This window comes from Ammodytes marinus (genome assembly GCF_949987685.1).
Source record: "Ammodytes marinus genome assembly, chromosome: 3".
NCBI lineage: Eukaryota > Metazoa > Chordata > Actinopteri > Uranoscopiformes > Ammodytidae > Ammodytes > Ammodytes marinus.
The window spans coordinates 9815175-9834157 of NC_137232.1; the positions used below are offsets into that span (position 1 = coordinate 9815175).

At 40.7% G+C, this 18983-nt stretch overlaps 1 protein-coding gene across 1 annotated transcript in view; it reads left to right on the top strand.

The window, feature by feature from the left end:
- sorl1 (sortilin-related receptor, L(DLR class) A repeats containing) overlaps positions 1–18983 on the top strand; it is a gene marked incomplete at its 5' end in the record, with an annotated part of 87893 nt that overhangs the window by 10844 nt on the left and 58066 nt on the right. Inside the window, 5 exons of the mRNA XM_080053973.1 lie at positions 4666–4782; positions 6093–6227; positions 8985–9146; positions 9707–9774; positions 15786–15966. Coding sequence (XP_079910099.1) covers positions 4666–4782; positions 6093–6227; positions 8985–9146; positions 9707–9774; positions 15786–15966 — 663 coding nt within the window. The remainder of the gene's footprint in view (positions 1–4665; positions 4783–6092; positions 6228–8984; positions 9147–9706; positions 9775–15785; positions 15967–18983) is intronic.

The following is an 18983-nucleotide window of genomic DNA, read 5'->3' on the forward strand; positions in this document are numbered from 1 at the left end:
AAAGCCCTGGTCTAGCCTGGTGTGAGAAAGATTGATCATTGACCTTGAAGGAAAGCTGTGACCACATTTGTGAGTCAAATCGCAAAATGTTTTTCTCTGCAGGCTTAGAAGTTTATGGGTCCTCTGAAAAAGATACTGTGTTGCATAAGAAGAAACTGGGGGGGGGGACTTTTTATGGTTTAGAAATGCTCCACGGTATGGGTGGAGATAGCCCAAAGTTTAATTGGCTTCATGTTGAGCCCACTAGTACCGGCATCGATCAACTACGTTTGGATGGACCCACGCAGCGTTGACTCTCATGCATTAAATTGCCGCAACCCTGCAAGCGTTTAAAAAATAAAAGAATTATCAGTCTAGTAGATTTCTCTAGAGCCAGCTGTGTGGTTGACTGCAGAGCGCGCTGGCACCCTCACTACTGTCTCGCAGCACGGCCAATGAGGCCTCAAACACAGAGATTTACTGCTGCAACACCTCGGCCTGGGAGACTGGGGCCTGAGGGAGGCAGCGGGCTGAGGAAGATGGAGAGAGAGGGATGATGATGACTGAAAGCGAAAGATGGAAAAGCCAGTTGTGTGTATCAGTGAAGCTGGCCTCATGACAGCAGCTCATAGGCGTCCCTTTGTCGGATGCCACATTGGGAGTTAAATTTGTGTCTTGCCCGGCGACACACAGTCTAGTCCTGCAGGATGTTGTTTGGCTCTGCTGTTTTTCTGGCCATGACTTTAACGTCATGCTTGACGAAAAAAAAAAAAATCCCCACTTGTGTGTCGCCTTAAAGCTGTTTCGTAATGAAGTGTTATTTTTCTGGACACACTCAATATTAACAAAAACACAATATGTGTTGTTGTTGCTGCCTTGCTTTATAGATTTTCGAGGTACTATGTGGTTGTTGACATTTACGTCTCTGCCTTTTCTTCTTCCTGTCCCCCTTGAAAGAGGATGGTTGAATGTTTGTGCTGAATGCTGAATCCAAACCTATGCCATGGTGTGAGTTATTGTCCTATCTTTATTCAAGAGCGTGGTCTTTCGATTTGAAAGAATGATTTATTAATTTCACGTTGGGATTTTGTGATTTCTTTTCCTCACACTCTCGCATTGCTCTCGTTAAGCATTGCTCGCATTCAGATATATTGTTGCTCACAGTTTACCTGCTTCCAGCTTCAGCTCTTCTCCTAACACTTACACTGGGTTCTCAAGTTGTCTGCTCTGGTTGTATTTTTTTGTGAGAACAGTGGGTGTTTTTGCTTTACTTCGTAGAGTGTCCTGTATGGATGGTTCCTCTTAAACCTTTTTCATCCACTTCTGTACCGCTGAAGAAAAACATATGTCACCCTCTTGACTCCGGAGCGCGAGGTCTTTCGTAAGGTATATGGTGGATGAACCAGGTTAAAGAGTATAACTGCTCATACAGGATGCTTAAAGAAGTAAAGTGAACGCACCCGGGGTAGTCACAAAATAATCCAAGAGCAGAGCAGAAATTTGCGAGCAGACGATTGGAAAGTGCACAGAAGCAGAGTGAGCAACGTTATATCTGAGTAAGAGCAACACTATATTTAAACACAATCATACAGTTTGAGCAGAAGCAGAGTAAACCTGAATGCGAGCAGTAGTCATTTGAGTTTGAGGGTGTGAGGGGAAGCGAAATCAATAAATCATGCTCTTAAATCGAAAGACAAACACCTCATGAATAAAGATATAACTCCATACAAAGCCCGGTGTTACCAACATAACAGGCCCAGCCATGTACGCTGCTGCACGGCCAGCAGCTCTTCACAACTGCTGAAATGTTTCATGCTGATTCTTTTATTAAACTCCACTTCCTCATGCTATCACAAAGCTAAAGGTTGTGCCACCGTCCTCCACATGTTCACTGTGATAGCAGAAGAAACAAATGAGAAGTGGGTGGAGGGTTGTGTCTGATCACAGCAGACCCAAGGGGTGAGCATCGTAGGAAAGACATTTGTTGTTTTCTCCACAGTGTGAGCTGCTGGGAAAATACAAAAAAGGCCTTTGAAGCAAAAGAAGAGCCATTTTCTGAAGCCTGCCCCCTTACCAAAACCATCAATAAAAGATAAGGGAAGGAAAGCAGAGACAAACACAGATCGGGAGGTGGTGACAGTGAAAAAGATGAAATAGCCTATTTCTTTTCATTGATCTCCATGCCCTATGGGAGGTGCGCTAAGCGGGAAGGTAGTACAGCATTACCCACTCATGAAATGGCTGTGATGGTCCTACACAAATGCACACACTATTGATCAATAAGGTGTTTATAATTAGGGAAAAGTCTGTCCATATTTAGTTTATATTTAATGATCTGCTTCTATCTCCTAAAAAGACCAAAACCAAAAATTAATTGATCCGTCAACAAAAAACGCAATTTTTTTTAGTCATGTGTCATGCTCGGTCGTATTACTGTGAAAAGGTTTTTTAAGGACAAACACGGACACACATGTTTTTCTGGTCGCTGTGGGGCAAATCTCTGATTAGACATGGATAAAGTGTTAGACATTTCAGATATGTGTCTCCAACAACTTCTACGTAAAGAATATCTAGCTCTTACACTCCATCATGTTTACTAGCTAGTCTGGAGAGACAAGGTTATTGAAAGTGGAGTTTATAGGCCAGAAAACTCCTAGCTGACAGAAGCTAAAATGGCCTGTCCGTGCTGAGGGGAACTGCAGAGATGGGTAATAAGTATCAACTCTACAGCATGAGGCTATCTCAGGTCACATTCTGGTGTGTGTTTGCACACCTGGAGGAGTTGTCATGACGCCTTGAAGGCTGGTTCACCTCCTTGATCTTTATCCTCCTATGCTGTTTTTAGTTTGACTGTTGGCCCATTGAACAAACACAGTTAGTCTGTCTTTAGTTTCAAACATGAAATAAATTAAATGGGTTTGACTAGGTGCCTTTTTATTACACAACAAGCCTTGTGGCTGTGGTTTTACTGTGAGGACACAAGCCACTGCTGTCTCCCGTAGCTTTAAGGCCAGGACACACCGGCCCGATAATCGCCGTCGTAGGGGACGGAGACACAAATCTGTTTGGTGTGTGCCGTGAAATCGGTCGTAGTTGATGTCGTCGGGCTTCTTTTGAGCCGATTGAACATGTTCAATCGGCGGACAGTCTTTCAGTTTGAGCAATTTGATTTGTGGAGGGCTAGCGAATCAGTGAAGCCCGGAAGTGAGGCGGGTAGCACAAACAGCTAACAACAGTTAGCCATCGTTTTAATGTGTTTGTTTGTTTTGTTCAGCGAGTACTCACATGCATCAACCCTTGTTGACTGCTCGACACCATGCTCGACACTCTTTGCTAAAAATGGTGCTCTTTATGGTCCATAAATATAAATACGTATTTCTATCTATGTTTATGGGCTAGAGAGCCGTCCCATCATTTCCGTCTTCCGTATTTTTTCGGGCCACAATACAGATTAGCGCCGCCTGCTGTTATGGAGACATTACGTCCCGCGCAAGCGCAGAGCGTAAGGAAAGGCAACAGTTGGTTTGGTGTGTTCTTTGCACTTTTTCGGCCGCGACGGGAAGACTGGAGCTCCCTGAATCGGCAGTCACCATTTTCGGGTAGTCGGACTGGTGTGTCCTGGCCTTTAGATTCAAGCCATATGTTGAACTGATGAGATGTCTACATCTATTCTTGTGACTGACTGTAAGAAGATCTAATGGATTTGTTGCACTGGTCCTTCCTTCTTTCTAAGTGTGAAACCAATGTGTGAAAAAAATAATGGGCAACAATTTGTACTAGGGATTAGGGATGTGAAGGTTTTGGAGGCCACTATGGAAGCTTGGAAGGCAAGTCAACATTACCGGTGGCAGAAAAAAAAATATATGTGTGTGTGTGTGTGTGTGTATATATATATATATATAGTATATATATAGTATAATAGTTTTTTGCTAATTATGAATCGATTAAAATGGTAGAAATAGAAAATATGAATGCTAACATCAATCAGTAGTTTGGAATTAACTTCACAATAGCAATAGAAATTTTAAGCTGGAGCCGTCGGCATAATTGTGTTGTGTGCAAAACACACAATGACAATAAAGAACTCTTGAATCTTGAATCTAGAATATTGTAAATTCCATTTAGTTTTCCATGTCAATGTTGGACATTTAAAGTCCAGGATTGCTAGGAGAAGGCTAGCGGAGTACATTTCTGTGTGCACTCCTGACTGGAGCACATCACCACAGCCCTGTTTAGCCAACAAACATTGATAGCATTCCCTTGTTTTCAACAAGCCCACATAGCGCTGGGTGTATGGCAATTATAGACATCTACGTTTACAACAATAAACTGCTCGCAGGCACTAATCAAACAACAGTGCAGACATTATCTGAACCAGTTCATGACCCCCGGAGAACACACGTGTCTGGGGGTTTTAAATATAAATAAAAACCTGAATTTCCCTCTTTTTGTTACAATTTTGTCCAGTTAAATACATAATTAATTTTAACACCAGGGATATCTATTTCATTATTTTCCTTACATTTTTCTATGTCTTTATTTTGTCTTTTTTCATTGTTTTGCAGTAACCCAGTATCCATGTAGAGAGGAGTTAGGTTTTACATAGGTAGACTCTGGGCTATGAGAGATTCTGAGTCTGCTATACTGTAGGTGTATTTTTGATTCCAATCTATTTTGTTCCTGCAGGCCAACCTGAACGACTCTCATAACCAGATGGTGGTTCACTGGGCTGGAGAGAAGAGCAATGTCATCGTAGCCTTGGCCCGGGACAGCGCAGGAGCCACCGGGCCCAAAACAAGCTCTGTAAGTACACCTCAACACACTTTACATTTTCCTCAGTTTACTGCATATTGCACACGTATATTGTAAATAATGTTCCTCATAGTTCACATTTTAAATGTATTTACTTTTTTTTTTATACCGTTTGGTTTTGCTTCACCTTTTTCACTATTTGGAAGCTATTTATTATATATAATACTTTTTTAATCTTATCTTATTTATTATTGTTGTACCGTTTGTCTGAGAGAAAAGTAATTTTGATTTGTCTGTATGTCTGGTACATATTGCAGAAATTGACAATAAAGTTGACTTTGCTTGACTTGAGACATAGGAAAACAATATCTCAGTCTTGATCTCCCTTTCACTCGAAACTTAGTCACTAAATTGCCCTCAATAAATCAGCAGTGCAGCAGACGGTTTGTGTGTGTTCGCGCTTGTCCAACATGTTTCTCATGTTTCTGGTGATGTTATGATTGTTGAGCCACTGATTAAACCTTCCATCTGCTACCCTAGCACACACACACACACACACACACACACACACACACACACACACACACACACACACACACACACACACACACACACACACACACACACACACACACACACACACACACACACACACACACACACACACACACACACACACACACACATACACACACTTAGAAAATAAATTAAAGCCTCAAGCACAGTCATTTAAAAGAACATTTCTCTTCTTTATCTTTCTGTGTGCTCTATCAGCTTTCAGAGCTTGCGGCCGTAACAACAAAGAATCTTTTTAACGGTGAACTAAGGTTTTTTTTAAGGCCAATACCAATATTGACTATTTGGATTGAAACCAATGTCTGAAATATTTCTATATTTCCCTGCCAAACTTTCTATAATCTTTGATGTCAATGTTTGATTAATAGAATCACGAGTTTGTTGCGCATGTAGCCTTCCTGGGAGGAGCTAATGTGGAGCTATGTCTGAAATCTGAATATTCTGTTAACAAAACAAAACAAAAACAACAAATGTTACCCATGTAATATCCAGGGGGGGGGGGGGGGGGTAACATTTGTTGCTGGACTGTGCAGATAAACACACCTCCACACAGTAAATACTTATTATTTTTGATGAAACTGCATAGTGTGCCTTTACGAAACTGTTAAAATAAATGCTATTGATTTGCACTCTTTCAAACCACAATGTTAATATAAAAACAAAACAATTGTTACCTTACCCTAATCTAAGTGCTAGAATCCAGAGCTATGTTTTTTTTTAAATGTATCGAGGACCCCAAGGTGTTGTTGTTGAGTTCTCCGGCCTCTTCTCATCTTTACCTCCAGGTCTACGTGTCCTCTGACTACGGGACAACTTTTACGCTTGTATCAGACAAGTTCCAGCTTTCAGGGGCCAAGGCCAAGGATGGCAACCAGCAGGTCATCTCCCAGTTCTACCACAGCCCTGCAGACAACAGAAGGGTAAGTTCCAGTCGGAACTAAAGGTGTCCACTTATGATCCAGTACCATTGAAAATAAATGAGGAACCGCTAACTGCTGAATGCGGGGTTATATAAAAATTAGGTGCAAGGTTCAGAAAAGGAGTCTGTGTGGATAAGACTGGAATTCTCATCATAGCTGCATGCATACTGAACACATCCATCATCAGACAGTAGTTGGGGCTGAGGGAGAAATAAAACTTGTTTTAGAGTTGCAGGAATCCTTAGATCTCTTGAGTTCCCACTGGGTTTTGTTAACATCTCTGTCTCAGACATTTTTTTGCTTGGTTACGGAGCCACACAGCTCTAGGAAGTGTCTCGGGTGTTTTGCACTTTTTCCATTTTAAAGTGATTGAAGCCTTTATGCTCCTGGGTACTGTTTATGCTGATGGATTGGGATTCCTTTATTATACCTCTTCCTCTACAAATCTGTCTGTGGGAAATCTACCAAAGGTCTAAAGAGTTGTCAGGATTTCCTGGATTTGGTATTGGTTCTGACATGCACTTTTAACAGTTGGCCCTGGGCCCTTCTTTCAAGTATTAATTGGAGAGATGCCACTTTTGGACTGTACTCCAACAGTTCTAGAGACTTTTTTGAATAGTCAATGGAAGACTTTCATTTCCCATTTCTTGCTGCACTTTTTGTGGTAGTGAAAAAATAATAATGGACTTCCGATTCACTGCAAGATTTGAGGTCCAAAACATGTGGAACCAAGATAGACAATATACCAAGAGCTTCTTATGCATGAATAGAGATGAATGAAGCATGCAAAGCCTCTCAATGCTAAAGTGAGTAACTGGTGCAACGAGTGTATTTGAGGACAATTGAAATAAATTCTGTAGAGTTGTTTGGACGCCATGGCTTAAGTTTCCATTTAAACATAGACTCCTAACTTCGGATCCTACACCTTTTTAAAACAATCAGTTACTACTCTTTGATTGAACTCAAATGAATCTCTAGAGGCATTCAAGGTTGATCAAAAAGAACTAGTGTTCTAAAGGCTGGGATGTGCTTGAAACAAACTTGTGTGTATGACATGTTACCCAATGAGTCTGAAGGCAAAACGTATATAGCTGGCGAATGGCCAAGCTAGAGGGCAGAGACCTCAAGAGATATATTCAAATCATGCCGACTTTCTTATCATTGAATATCTGGCTTATAGGTGCGTTGGGGTAGAGGCGATTTTGAGAATTTCGGTTTTTGAAGATTACAAAAGTTATGAAACCCGTTTGATATTAGCCTGTTTCACACTGCAGGCAGTTAGCGTGCAGGTAATCTACATAAATTAATATAAAGTTATCTAAATATCACTTAGTTATTAGACTGAATGGTCCACATGCTAGACTCTAGATGCAGTGTGTTATTCTTCACATTAGGATTAAAGACAATCTGAAGGAAAAGGGTGACCATACTGTATGCTTTCCAATGGTCTTTATGAGCAGTTAATGATCAGTCTTTTGTTACTTTGCTGTATCACCGTAACGCAGTTTCCGGTTCTCATGTGGTCATTTGTCTGTCCGGTGGTTTCAGTGCAGTGGATAGACAAGTAGATGAAGTGATCGTACTGGACAGATAGATACTGTAAGCAGCAGAGAGAACAAAGAGCAGGGTTTTCTGTTGGTTTCTGCACAACATCAGAAAACATCCGTAGTCCCTTAATCAAGTGCACAAGGCTTCACTGTGGCCGACACATAACTAAAGTTGGAGTAAAGAGAGTGGTTATTACACTTCTGCCATATGACTTTGTGATAGATGTAAGATGTATCACATCTTCCCCCTGATTTTCATCTTGAACTTGTACTGCCATTCTGCCATTATCAGTCAAGTGAGTCAGAGAGCCAAGAGATATGACCTGAAATGCCTCTGCTCACGCAATAGTTTCTAAGACATGACTTTTATATCGTAGCTTTTGAGCACTTTGGTGTGACCTGACAGAATTGTGAAAACATTGTGAGGTTTAGTACTTCTCAGATTGTGTTTGCTTGCTGCTCGTATCTTGGACAGTTACTACTCGAGGCTAGTCAACAAGAACGTGTTCAAATGTCTACCAGGAGTAACATTTTCCTCAGTTAGTCAGTAACAGTACAAAGAGGATGGCCTCACTGTGTTTACTTGAACTGAATCCCTGTTACTGATTTTAAACCAGGAAGGAGTGCTCACAGACCTGACTTGTTTCTAATGAAATGGTTTGTTCACCCGCTAGGTAGAGAATGAACCAATCCTTAATAGAAGTGCTACTTATAGAATAGTATAAATTATAAATGTAGCTCAAGGCATACAGAGTTTAACAAAGTGCTGACATAAAAATAGATTCTCAATTGAGGAAATTGAAACTTTCTAACTGCTCCCTTGGTCGTTTCTCGGTCCATAGTTATTATTCTGCACACTGCACTCCTGTGAACACTTGAGCAGCCTCTGTCCCCCAGTGGGACTGAATTAGCAAAAGCTCCTCTCTATACATTAGTGATTCAGCACATGGGCTTCAGCAGACATTGGCTTCGGTGACTTGTGTTGTCTGTTATACTGTGCCCTGCTTTCAACGAATTGGGGAGATGATTGGGGATCCAGTGACACAGCACATCAAAGGGAGTAGAGGGACAGTGGGATTAGCACAGTACAATTACATATTCACACTTTATTAATGGGGCTGGGGAATACATTAGAAGTACATTTTTCACATCAAGTAGAATTCTATGTCTTGTATTTGTGGTTAAGTGTGTATGTTTCTTTCTTCTCCAGTACCTTTTTGTGGACTCCACCAACAACTACCTGTGGAACACCTTTGACTTCTGTAAGAGCGTCCAGGGCTTCTCCCTGCCCTTCAAGCCCACAGACCTGCTGCTCCACAACAGAAGATCCAACCTGGTGCTCGGCTATGACAGCTCTCACCCAAACAAGCAGGTAAAGGCCATCGGCTCCATGGCTGTAATCTAGTCATGGTTTTAGGATCAGATCTCCTGTAGGATTCCACAGCAATGACCTGGGCTGGGCATATTCACTGTAAAACCAGTTTCAATCTTTGTATTTGACAGCTTGCCATATGTCCAAAGGTTTCCCTTCTGCTTTTAAAGCACCTCTTAAAGATAGAGGGCTTCTCTTACAATTGTTTTACAAGTCATACTTTTCTGTTAAGCTAAAATGTTAGGGTGAAATGAGGGATAAAGTTTTAAGATAGAAATAGCTAACTCATTGGTCCATCTTTTAACCTTCTCTTAACCTAGAGAAAGAACCATTGGTTGCTTAGGTTTTTGTATGAAAGCATTTTTTAATTTCCTTGTCTCGAGTTGAAGCACGAGAGAGCCAAGCGTCTCTCCAGTGTTCTCCCTGTCACATGTGTACGAGCCAAAATGAAGGAATGAGCTTGACCTACATTTAAACACAGCCCACCATCCCCCCTCTTCTCCTCCTCCCCATCCTCACACTGTCTCTCTCTCTCTCTCTCTCTCTCTCTCTCTCTCTAGCTGTGGAAATCAGATGATTTTGGGGAGTCATGGGTGTTGATCCAAGAGCACGTGAAGGCCTACTTTTGGTAAGAAACACGCTGTTGGAGCAAATGCAATGAAGGGTGTATATACTGTATAAACGTGATATCAGAAATGTCCGGAACTCTGTGCTGTGATGCATTCAATGATGCAGTATGTGGAGGAAAGAGTGAATACCTTCCAAAGAATCCCAGTCAATATCAGTACCACTAAAACATTGTTTTTATCCGTAGCTTTCAGTAAGGAATTACTAACAAATATTGTTCACATAAGCTTCAGGGTGTAAAACTTAATTGAATTACAAATGCATGGTCACTACATAGGAACGGTGGATGACAAATAACTGAGGGCATAAAGTCAGTGAGGCTCAGCAAATCATCTCCACCATATAAATAATTTCACTAATTGCTCTTCCAAAAAGTCGAAAATACACTGCCACTTTAGCATTTATCCGTTAGCTTTTCAAAATAAGGTACCACATTTTTAAACAATTCTAAGCAACAGTTCAGGAGACAATTTTTTTTTAAAGTTTTCTAGAAAATTGCCAAGAAAGGGGCCAGAGATTCATGTTTAATATTAAAGTTTCGAGAAGGAAAGACATGCAGAGCTGGATCGGACACAGTTCATCTCCTCTGTATGTACAGGAACAAATCACCAGAGAAACCACACATTTCATTATTCTGTTTGTCATTTACAGTGCATCAGTGCACTGGTTAAGAATGATACTTATCTGTTACTGTGCCTATATTCGAATAAGTTTGACCATGTTCACCAATGTCTTTATAATCGGCTAATCAAGGTCAAACTAGTTCAATAGTTTTTCTTGTAGCCTGTTGTTTTGCTTTAATGTTTATTTCCTTATTTGTGTGAAGGCATCCGTGGATTAAACATATATTTACAGTGACGATAGAGTGTGTTTATCTTTTGGGAGTGGCCGGGGAATGGTTTCAATATTTGAGTTGCTGAACAGGACCAGACATGAGGGCTGAGGTGCATCATGTTTACTTTCACTTTGTCACTCTCTTTATGTATGTGTGTGTGTGTGTGTGTGTGTGTGTGTGTGTGTGTGTGTGTGTGTGTGTGTGTGTGTGTGTGTGTGTGTGTGTGTGTGTGTGTGTGTGTGTGTGTGTGTGTGTGTGTGTGTGTGTGTGTGTATGTGTATGTGTATGTGTATGTGTATGTGTGTGTGTGTGTGTGTGTGTGTGTGTGCGCGTATGTTTGTTTGTTTATTGTCATGACTCATTAGCAGAAGTAAAGAGACTATTGTGTGTGAAATTATAAAACAACAGAGCAGTCAGTGGTGTGGATGGTGCATGTATGACATTTTAAAGACAATGCATTTATTTATTTATTTATTTATTAACTAAATCTTGATTTATCTGGTAGATTAAAGGCATAGCCTTCTGAATTTGACATACATCATTATTCACAACGTAGTACTTTTTGGAAAAATGACCAAGCTCAGTGGGAGTCAGCTAGTATTTATGTTCTGCTAAAAATGTGACTAGTCATAAAAGTATGTGTTAAATGACCAGTGGCATTGCAACTTCCCTGTCCTCCTGGTGCTGGTATTTGCGAAAACCAGCGGATTAACAAACTGAAGCATTTGCCTTAGAACAAGATCGAAGGTGGCTTCTGCTGTGAATCAAAAGGGTTGATTTATAGTCCGTTTTAACCCAGTTGGACAAAAAGCTAATTAATAGCTTTGGTGTAGCCTACTTTATAAGCCCTTTTGAAGTGCACTGTTGCCATCAGCCAGACAATAAATCCAGTGATTGTATATCTCTTTTCTTTGCCAAACGCTTCAGCAGTCAAAGTATGTTACTTACAATTTAAATGAAAGCTGTACAAGGCTGTTCTTATCAAGACTCTTGAAAACAACACGGGCTGAGTGAAAATAAGGAAAATTGCTCTGGACAACACCAGCAGACCACTCTGATGTCTGCTATCTGATAAATGAGTATTCCAATGAGTAAATGCCTCTCACCTCCTGTCTGTGCATCTCTGAGTGGATGCTCGTTATACTGATGACTCTGAGCTGCTGGTTGCCCTCACCGCTGCTCCTCTGTGAAGCTAAATAGCCTTTTGTCCCTGATAACAAGATAACACACACAGTGGATTTTCACACACCCCACCTGCACACCGTTCTAGATCCTGTTAGATATACAGTATTGTAGAATTAGGTTACGTTTACACGATAAGAGTCTCGCTAAAAAACAGAAAGTATTTCCTTTTACGTTTTTTTAAAAATTGTTCCACGTTTAGACAACAGTGTTCTGAAAATGCTCCCTAAACACGCGGATCCACCAAAAAGGCCTAGCTGTAGTATGCATGCTATAGGCCAGTAGTTGGCGGTGAAACTTTTTAGTAGATATCCCCTTGTATTTGGCGCATGTAAATAATCTGTCTCTGCTTATCACTTTTATACTACTACTTATTACGCCTTTGCATATTATGTTGAAAACATTGCAGTGTAAGGAACCCATTACATGAAACCTGATTTGAATACTGATACACTTAAAAACAACTACTGTAAGTGGTTTCTTTCATGAGAACCTCTGTGTTGATACTTAAAATCAAACTAAGAAAATATATATTTCATAAATATCATGTTTTTTTTTAATTGGTACTGCTTAAAAAACAGAAGACAGCAAGAAGAACAAACTAGAAAATTTCACATTTGAAACACTATGAATCGATCTAAGTGTCATAGTGAGAGTGGCAGTTGCATTGACTTAAAGCAGTTCAAGGGTTTTACATTTTATTTAAAATGTACGGATAACACAGTCAATATATAATTTTAAATGTGTAGTTTAAAGCAGCTTATTTGATGAGCCTGAACCCGTTTCTAAACACTGTATCTCCCCCGTGACTCCACATTTTTGCACCTCCTATCATTCCTCATTATTCATTGATGGAAGCTCCAACATCTGTGATTAATTCAGGAAGCTATTCCCAAGACTGCTAGGTCAGCTAATTTATTTATACGATCAGAAAGGAAAAATGTGCGTACCCGCTAATAAGATATAAGCCTAATATTTGTAAAAGTTCATCAGATTTCCTTGAACTTATCACGGCCAACTTTTTCTCTCAGCATAGCACATTTGTCTCCCCATTCCACTTCCAGACAATTTCTGTCCTGTTAGATTAATTGCATATGAGTGAAAAGCCAGTCATTTCTGGGCATGTCCTTCATGTATTTAGTCACACACCCTGCAGTCACACTGCAGCAAGCCAAGGATGATGTGGATAAATGTGTTTAGGGACCTCGTTGTGGCATGTTCATTAATCGCGGCAATGTTACTTTAAAAAAAAAGGAAATAGCACATTCTCCTTTTTACCAATGGAAGTATGCATGTATACAATAAACATAATCTGGGGCATACGGTTGACCCTGTTCAGTTTTGAAATGAACTGTGGGAGATGAAGTCCAAGGGGGCGTGCCAGAATCAACTTAACTAAAATATGACAGATTGATTACAACTTTAACAGATATTACAGAGGGAAACCTTTGACTCTCAGACACCTCTACAAGAGCTCCTTCTATGTTACTAAAAAACTCACAAGAAGCAGACACAAAGGGTATGTCTTTCTATTGACCAATCTCTTCAGTTTAGTCTGAATACACTATTTGACATTCGGCCGTCAGGTCATGCCTGCTCGGCAGTTAAGAAAGAAAAACTAAAAAATCTTTAGTTAGTCATCCTATGTTCATAGATGTCCTGATAATTCAACAACTGATAGCATTTAGCATTCATCGTGTGAGATTGGATAAGGTCTGTCAAAGCTACACCGCTGCCATTGTAAACCAAGCCAACAGAAACGGCCAATTATCTGAGGACAGAGGAAGCACAAATAAAGATTGGTCTCAACCACCCACCCACGGCTACATCCAATGTTGGTCTAATCCAGCTTGTTCAGGCTTTCAGCAAAGGGAGACTATTGTTGTTCAGCAGATCCGTCTTAAGGCCCTGGAAATCCAAAGAGACTCAAGCATGACTCTCACCCTGCTGCTGGATGTGTTTTAAAACTAACCCGGTCTGATGGGCCGGTCCCCCACCCAAATCCTAATCCTCTGCTCTGTGCTCACTGCTAGGCGATAGACTGAGTGTTAAAAGCCTCTGTGCATCGTATCTATGAGAAATACAATCCTTAAACCAATGGGGATCACACAAAAAGATTCAAAACAATCCTAGAAAGAGTGACTTGAAGAGAGGAATAAAGGAATTGGGCAAGAAAAGGAGTGGTCAGAGTAGGGTCCTAACAGGTAAACACACAATAAATGAAGTACTGAATGGCCCTGCTAAACCAAAAAAGAGCACATGACCGAATAATTTATGTTTCGATAAATACAAAAAAAAATCAATTGGGCCTGAAGTTTTCAGTTATTAGTAAGTTGGCTTGGCTATGATACCTCGTGAATGCTTGGCCTGAAAATAGTCAGAATTGTCAAAATATTTCTTTCAATTGACAATCCCAAAGAAGGGTGGTATTTTCCTTCATAAACATTTCAGAAAGACCTTAATTGAATGACTAACACGGCAGGCTTAGAATGAGAAACTGCCAAAAAGACGGAGGCGGACGTTGATGGGAAGTGTTTAGAAAGAGCAGTGAAGAATTGAAAGGAAGCGACATAGACAGCCTGCGAATAGCCGTCCATCCACTCTCAGCCCCAGACAGTGTCCATCAGTTGAACAGGGACCTTTTGAAAGAATGCCCACCGAGGCAGAGCTCGAGTCCAGACACTGCTCTCTCTGTTTGGGCCCTCGAGACTCTGGAGGGAAAACACACTGACTCTAGAAGGCAAGACGATAAGACCCAGTGAACCCCCCTTCATTAATTCCCGACTCTCCGTGCCGCGGTTTTTCGGAACACCCTCGCTGTACACTTGTTTTTCAAGCTTGACACACACGGACAGATATTTTCAGTGTGAACATGCTGATGACGGTCTGTATTTTTGGGGCTGACATTTATTATCTTGAAATGTAGCCCACAATTGACAAAGATGCTCAGTCAGAGTGAAAAGCCTCTCTGAAACAGGCCAGAATAATTCAGTCATGTTATGGGCTGTAGCAGCAGCCTCCTAAGGAATAATTCAGGACATGTTTTGCAGACATATGATAGTAATAGAAGTTCATCAATGCTGCAATGATTTCTTAAATGAGGCATCAGAACATGGCTGTTATTAAAACCCAGACCCTGTTAGGTGCTAAACACTGAAGCACCTTGTGGCCCTTTTGAAGTATCTCTTACCTTAGATGTTTTTAACTGGCTTTGACTTGGCCATTTTGGGGTTGGTAGCGCCGTAAGGAGCAAGTAAACGGTGGAAGTCACTCTTTCAAGTTACAAAGTAATCTATATACATTTTGGGCCTCTATCTATCTATCTATCTATCTATCTATCTATCTATCTATCTATCTATCTATCTATCTATCTATCTATCTATCTATCTGTCTATCTGTCTATCTGTCTATCTGTCTATCTGTCTATCTGTCTATCTGTCTATCTGTCTATCTGTCTATCTGTCTATCTGTCTATCTGTCTATCTGTCTGTCTGTCTGTCTGTCTGTCTGTCTGTCTGTCTGTCTGTCTGTCTGTCTGTCTGTCTGTCTGTCTGTCTGTCAATACATTTGTGTTCCAACTTTATGCTTTACATCAAAACTTAAGTGACTAAAATATAGGTTTGGAAATTATAAACCGTGAATACATTTTAGACAATAACATTTTGTTGAAACAACAGCACACTATTATCATGCAATTTGATAAATCTGAAAGTTAATAAATGACAGTATTGAATTACCAACATAAATAAAATAAAATAAAAACATAATGGTCTTTGGTCAAGGAGATTTTAGTGGATGGGCTTTGTGTTGGTTGGAGTGTTGAAATCTGTATGTAGTCTACTGGGACTAAAACATAAAGTATCTGGAAGGAAATAATAGGATTTCAATATATGTATAAATGGTTTGGTTTTGGCATCCATACAAACCGTATATGTGTTATCCCTGGATGAATTGACTAACACATTCATTCTTGTGTTCTCCCCTGTTCATCTTAGGGGTGTGGATCCGTACGACCCCCCCACCACGGTGTTGGTCCAGAGACACGAGCCCCAGGGCGTCTCCACTGTCCTCAGCAGCACAGACTTCTACCAGAGTGAACAAAACCGCAGAGTCATCCTGGAGCAGGTGGACAGCTTCCAGCTCCGAGACAAGTACATGTTCGCCACCACCACACGGGTAAGAGAGCAGCCTGTATGATCTTTTATATTTTTCATTTTTTCACTCAACTTGTTAGGGTGAGGTGTCTTGCCCTTTTTTTGTGATCTTTGACCGTAACACCTGCAATTTGGAACGGTTTCTAGCGCATGCAACTTAAAAAGTATGACTTTATAGCGATTCACTTCATCAAAGAGTGAAATTGAGTTTCAACAATTTATTTTATTAATTAGAGCATTACTTTACTACCAGTTGGGTACCATTGAAAATAAGGTAGTTTTGGCTTTCTCGTAGCAAGTAATTTGGGATTTGGTTGTGTGTAAAGGCACTTGAATTTGACACACAGTAAAGTACATAATAAAGCTCATTAGAAATTGAAAAGTCATAGTTTGTTTTTATATAAAACGTTTTAATGACTCAGTAGATGATTATGTTATGTAGCAAATTAAAGTTGCCATTTCCTACTGCACTCACTGCACCTGCATGCATTTTTAAAGGGCTACATTGTCTTACAGCACAGTTAAGCGATCTAGTGAGCATTGTGTGCTGAGTGTAACCGTCTACAGATCAATATTTGGCTGGCAGTAACGTGAAGAGCTGTGTGTTTGCCATTCTAAGTCGTCAATGTTTGTGCAGTGGAAGCCTGGGTTAGGCAGCAGACAGACAGACAGACAGGCAGAGGAGCAGATGGTAAATATGTTCTGGATCTCATCTTTTCCCTTGTTTCACCGGCTGTCTCGGACAGATGGGCTTCTATCCGCGTGACATTTCGGCTTTTGCGGCATTTTGTAGTTGCAGTGTTTAAGAAACAGTTGATTAGAAAGAGAGGTTGGCTGTAAATAATTTGTCTAATAATTGATGAGGTTCATCATGTCATGTTAAAGGTGGAGTCAGCGATTGTAGAGAACGCTCAAAATCAGTGAATATCTCCGCTACCTGTCCGTACTGTGTGTGCGCTGGAAAGAAATCCTGTGTTTATACACAGCCTAGACTCCGTAAACGGGCATTTTGCAAGCTACGGTGGACCCCCTTTTTTTTTTTACCAATTTACAGAGCCTAGGCTGTGTATCAACACCAGCTTTTTTTTTCTTCTTAATGCACCGAGGAAAGGACATCCATGAAATGTCACTGCTATGATTCAGTGCCTATCCGCATACTGTAAACATTGTTTTACACAGCAAGTAGGCAGTGTTCAGCACAGGGCTTATGAAGTCCACACAATACACATAGAGCAGCAGCCTCAATAAATGCCCAGTGGCTAATGTGGTCAAAACTAATGAGTGACCCTAATTTTCAAATGAATTATGTGGTCCAATATTACGCAGCGTTAAACCTCAATGTGTTGCAAAGCCAACATCTGCTGAGTGTGGTTTTGTTTACTGCCGTGCTCAGAATGGGAAGCAAGATGTCTGGAAAGGAGGCTTGTAAGGAAGTCGAGCATGAGTTAAAATGATTTGGTCCACCTATTTCCAAGGTCAAGAGTGAACCCTTTTGCACTCAATCCGAGTCATAGTTTACTCTCATAACAGTGTCTCCCTATTTAGAGAACAGAAAGAACTACTGTGCTAAGTCATATCCAATCCAAATATATATGTAGATTGGAGAGAACAAATGTCCTTCTCAAATTAGTCTGTGACCTAATAGAGAGTCATCTGGGGCTCGCTGACATGGAAAAGACAGAGAGGCTTTAAGGACAAGAGGGCACAATTATACTGCCAACACGATCTGATTGCATCATAAGATGTTTCTTTTCCAAACTGATTGTCTTTTCCTGTTTTTTTCCCGAGCTAGTTGGAGAAACAGCCGTTTCAGAGTTTGATTTAGTGAGAAGAAGAGTAGTCCTTTTGTTTCACCCTTTTCTTCGTTCTTATGTCTTGTCTGTTGTTTGTTGGTTTGCTTGTTGTTTAAAAAAATTAAACCAAAATAAAAAGAATTATACAAAAAAGAAAAGAATGCCATGCCAAAGAATTGAAAGAAAATTAAGAAACATTAAGCTGAATGAACACGAAAAGGCAGTTTAGTGTTGCTCTGCTTGGTATTGCTGACAGTAAGAAGAGCTTCTCAGTGTTAGACAACAGGGCTGATGAGACCAGTACAGCCCTCAGTACAACCACTGCCTCTGGGGCTGGTATATGGCTGTGTACTGAGAGAAATGATACAGATACATACTGACCTGTCACAAAGCATCAGCTCCTCCAGCCACTTACTGTATGCAAGCATAGCGTCTGCTAGCAAAACTACCTATATTTCCATTCATGTTAATTGGCTATAAAGAGAACGATTCTTCTTGTCTGGTGTCAGTCACTCTTTCTCCTCTGCTGTCTTTGGCTCACACTAATGGGATTATAATAATGGAAATATCACAAGTGCTTTTGGCACTGCCGAAGCCGCTTAAGCTAATTAAGAGGCAGCAATGGAGAGTTTTATCTAACAATAGGGATCCTGAGGAATGGAGTGCTAATTAGAGCTTAATAATCCCAGCCTTGGGACCCATGGAGGAGACCCAGGGAAAAGATATGTGGATGAGTAGATGTAATGGGGATGTGGATATGACCCATCCCATTCTCTCCACACGTATCTGTTATAGCCATATTTCTCCTCATTCAGATGAACAGATTCTCTGCAGAGGAAGTCTGGGACAGAGAGAGAACAGGAAGTGGAGATTTCAGGAGGAATGACAAAGTACAGTGGAGTCTACAGTACTCTCTAGTGTGTTCTCAAGCTATTGCCCACTTGCAGTTCCTTAAAGAACTCGCCACCAGTACCTCAGACTGCTTAACATTCCTGCCAATGGGCCACTTCTGTGTATTGGTATTTTACAAGAAATTCTCAAGAGAGGTTAGCTGTTGTTAATAGGCATTATGTTCTCACATTGAAAGTTGATATTGCGGTCACTCTAACGCTGCTAAAAGAGAAAGTAGTGTTATTATTATTATTTCATCATTCTAAAGGGGGTCAGTATCAAGGGCATCATTTTCACTGGAGCCCTGGTGGAAGGTTACTTCACTCTTCACTCCCACATTCTCCCCTACTTTTTG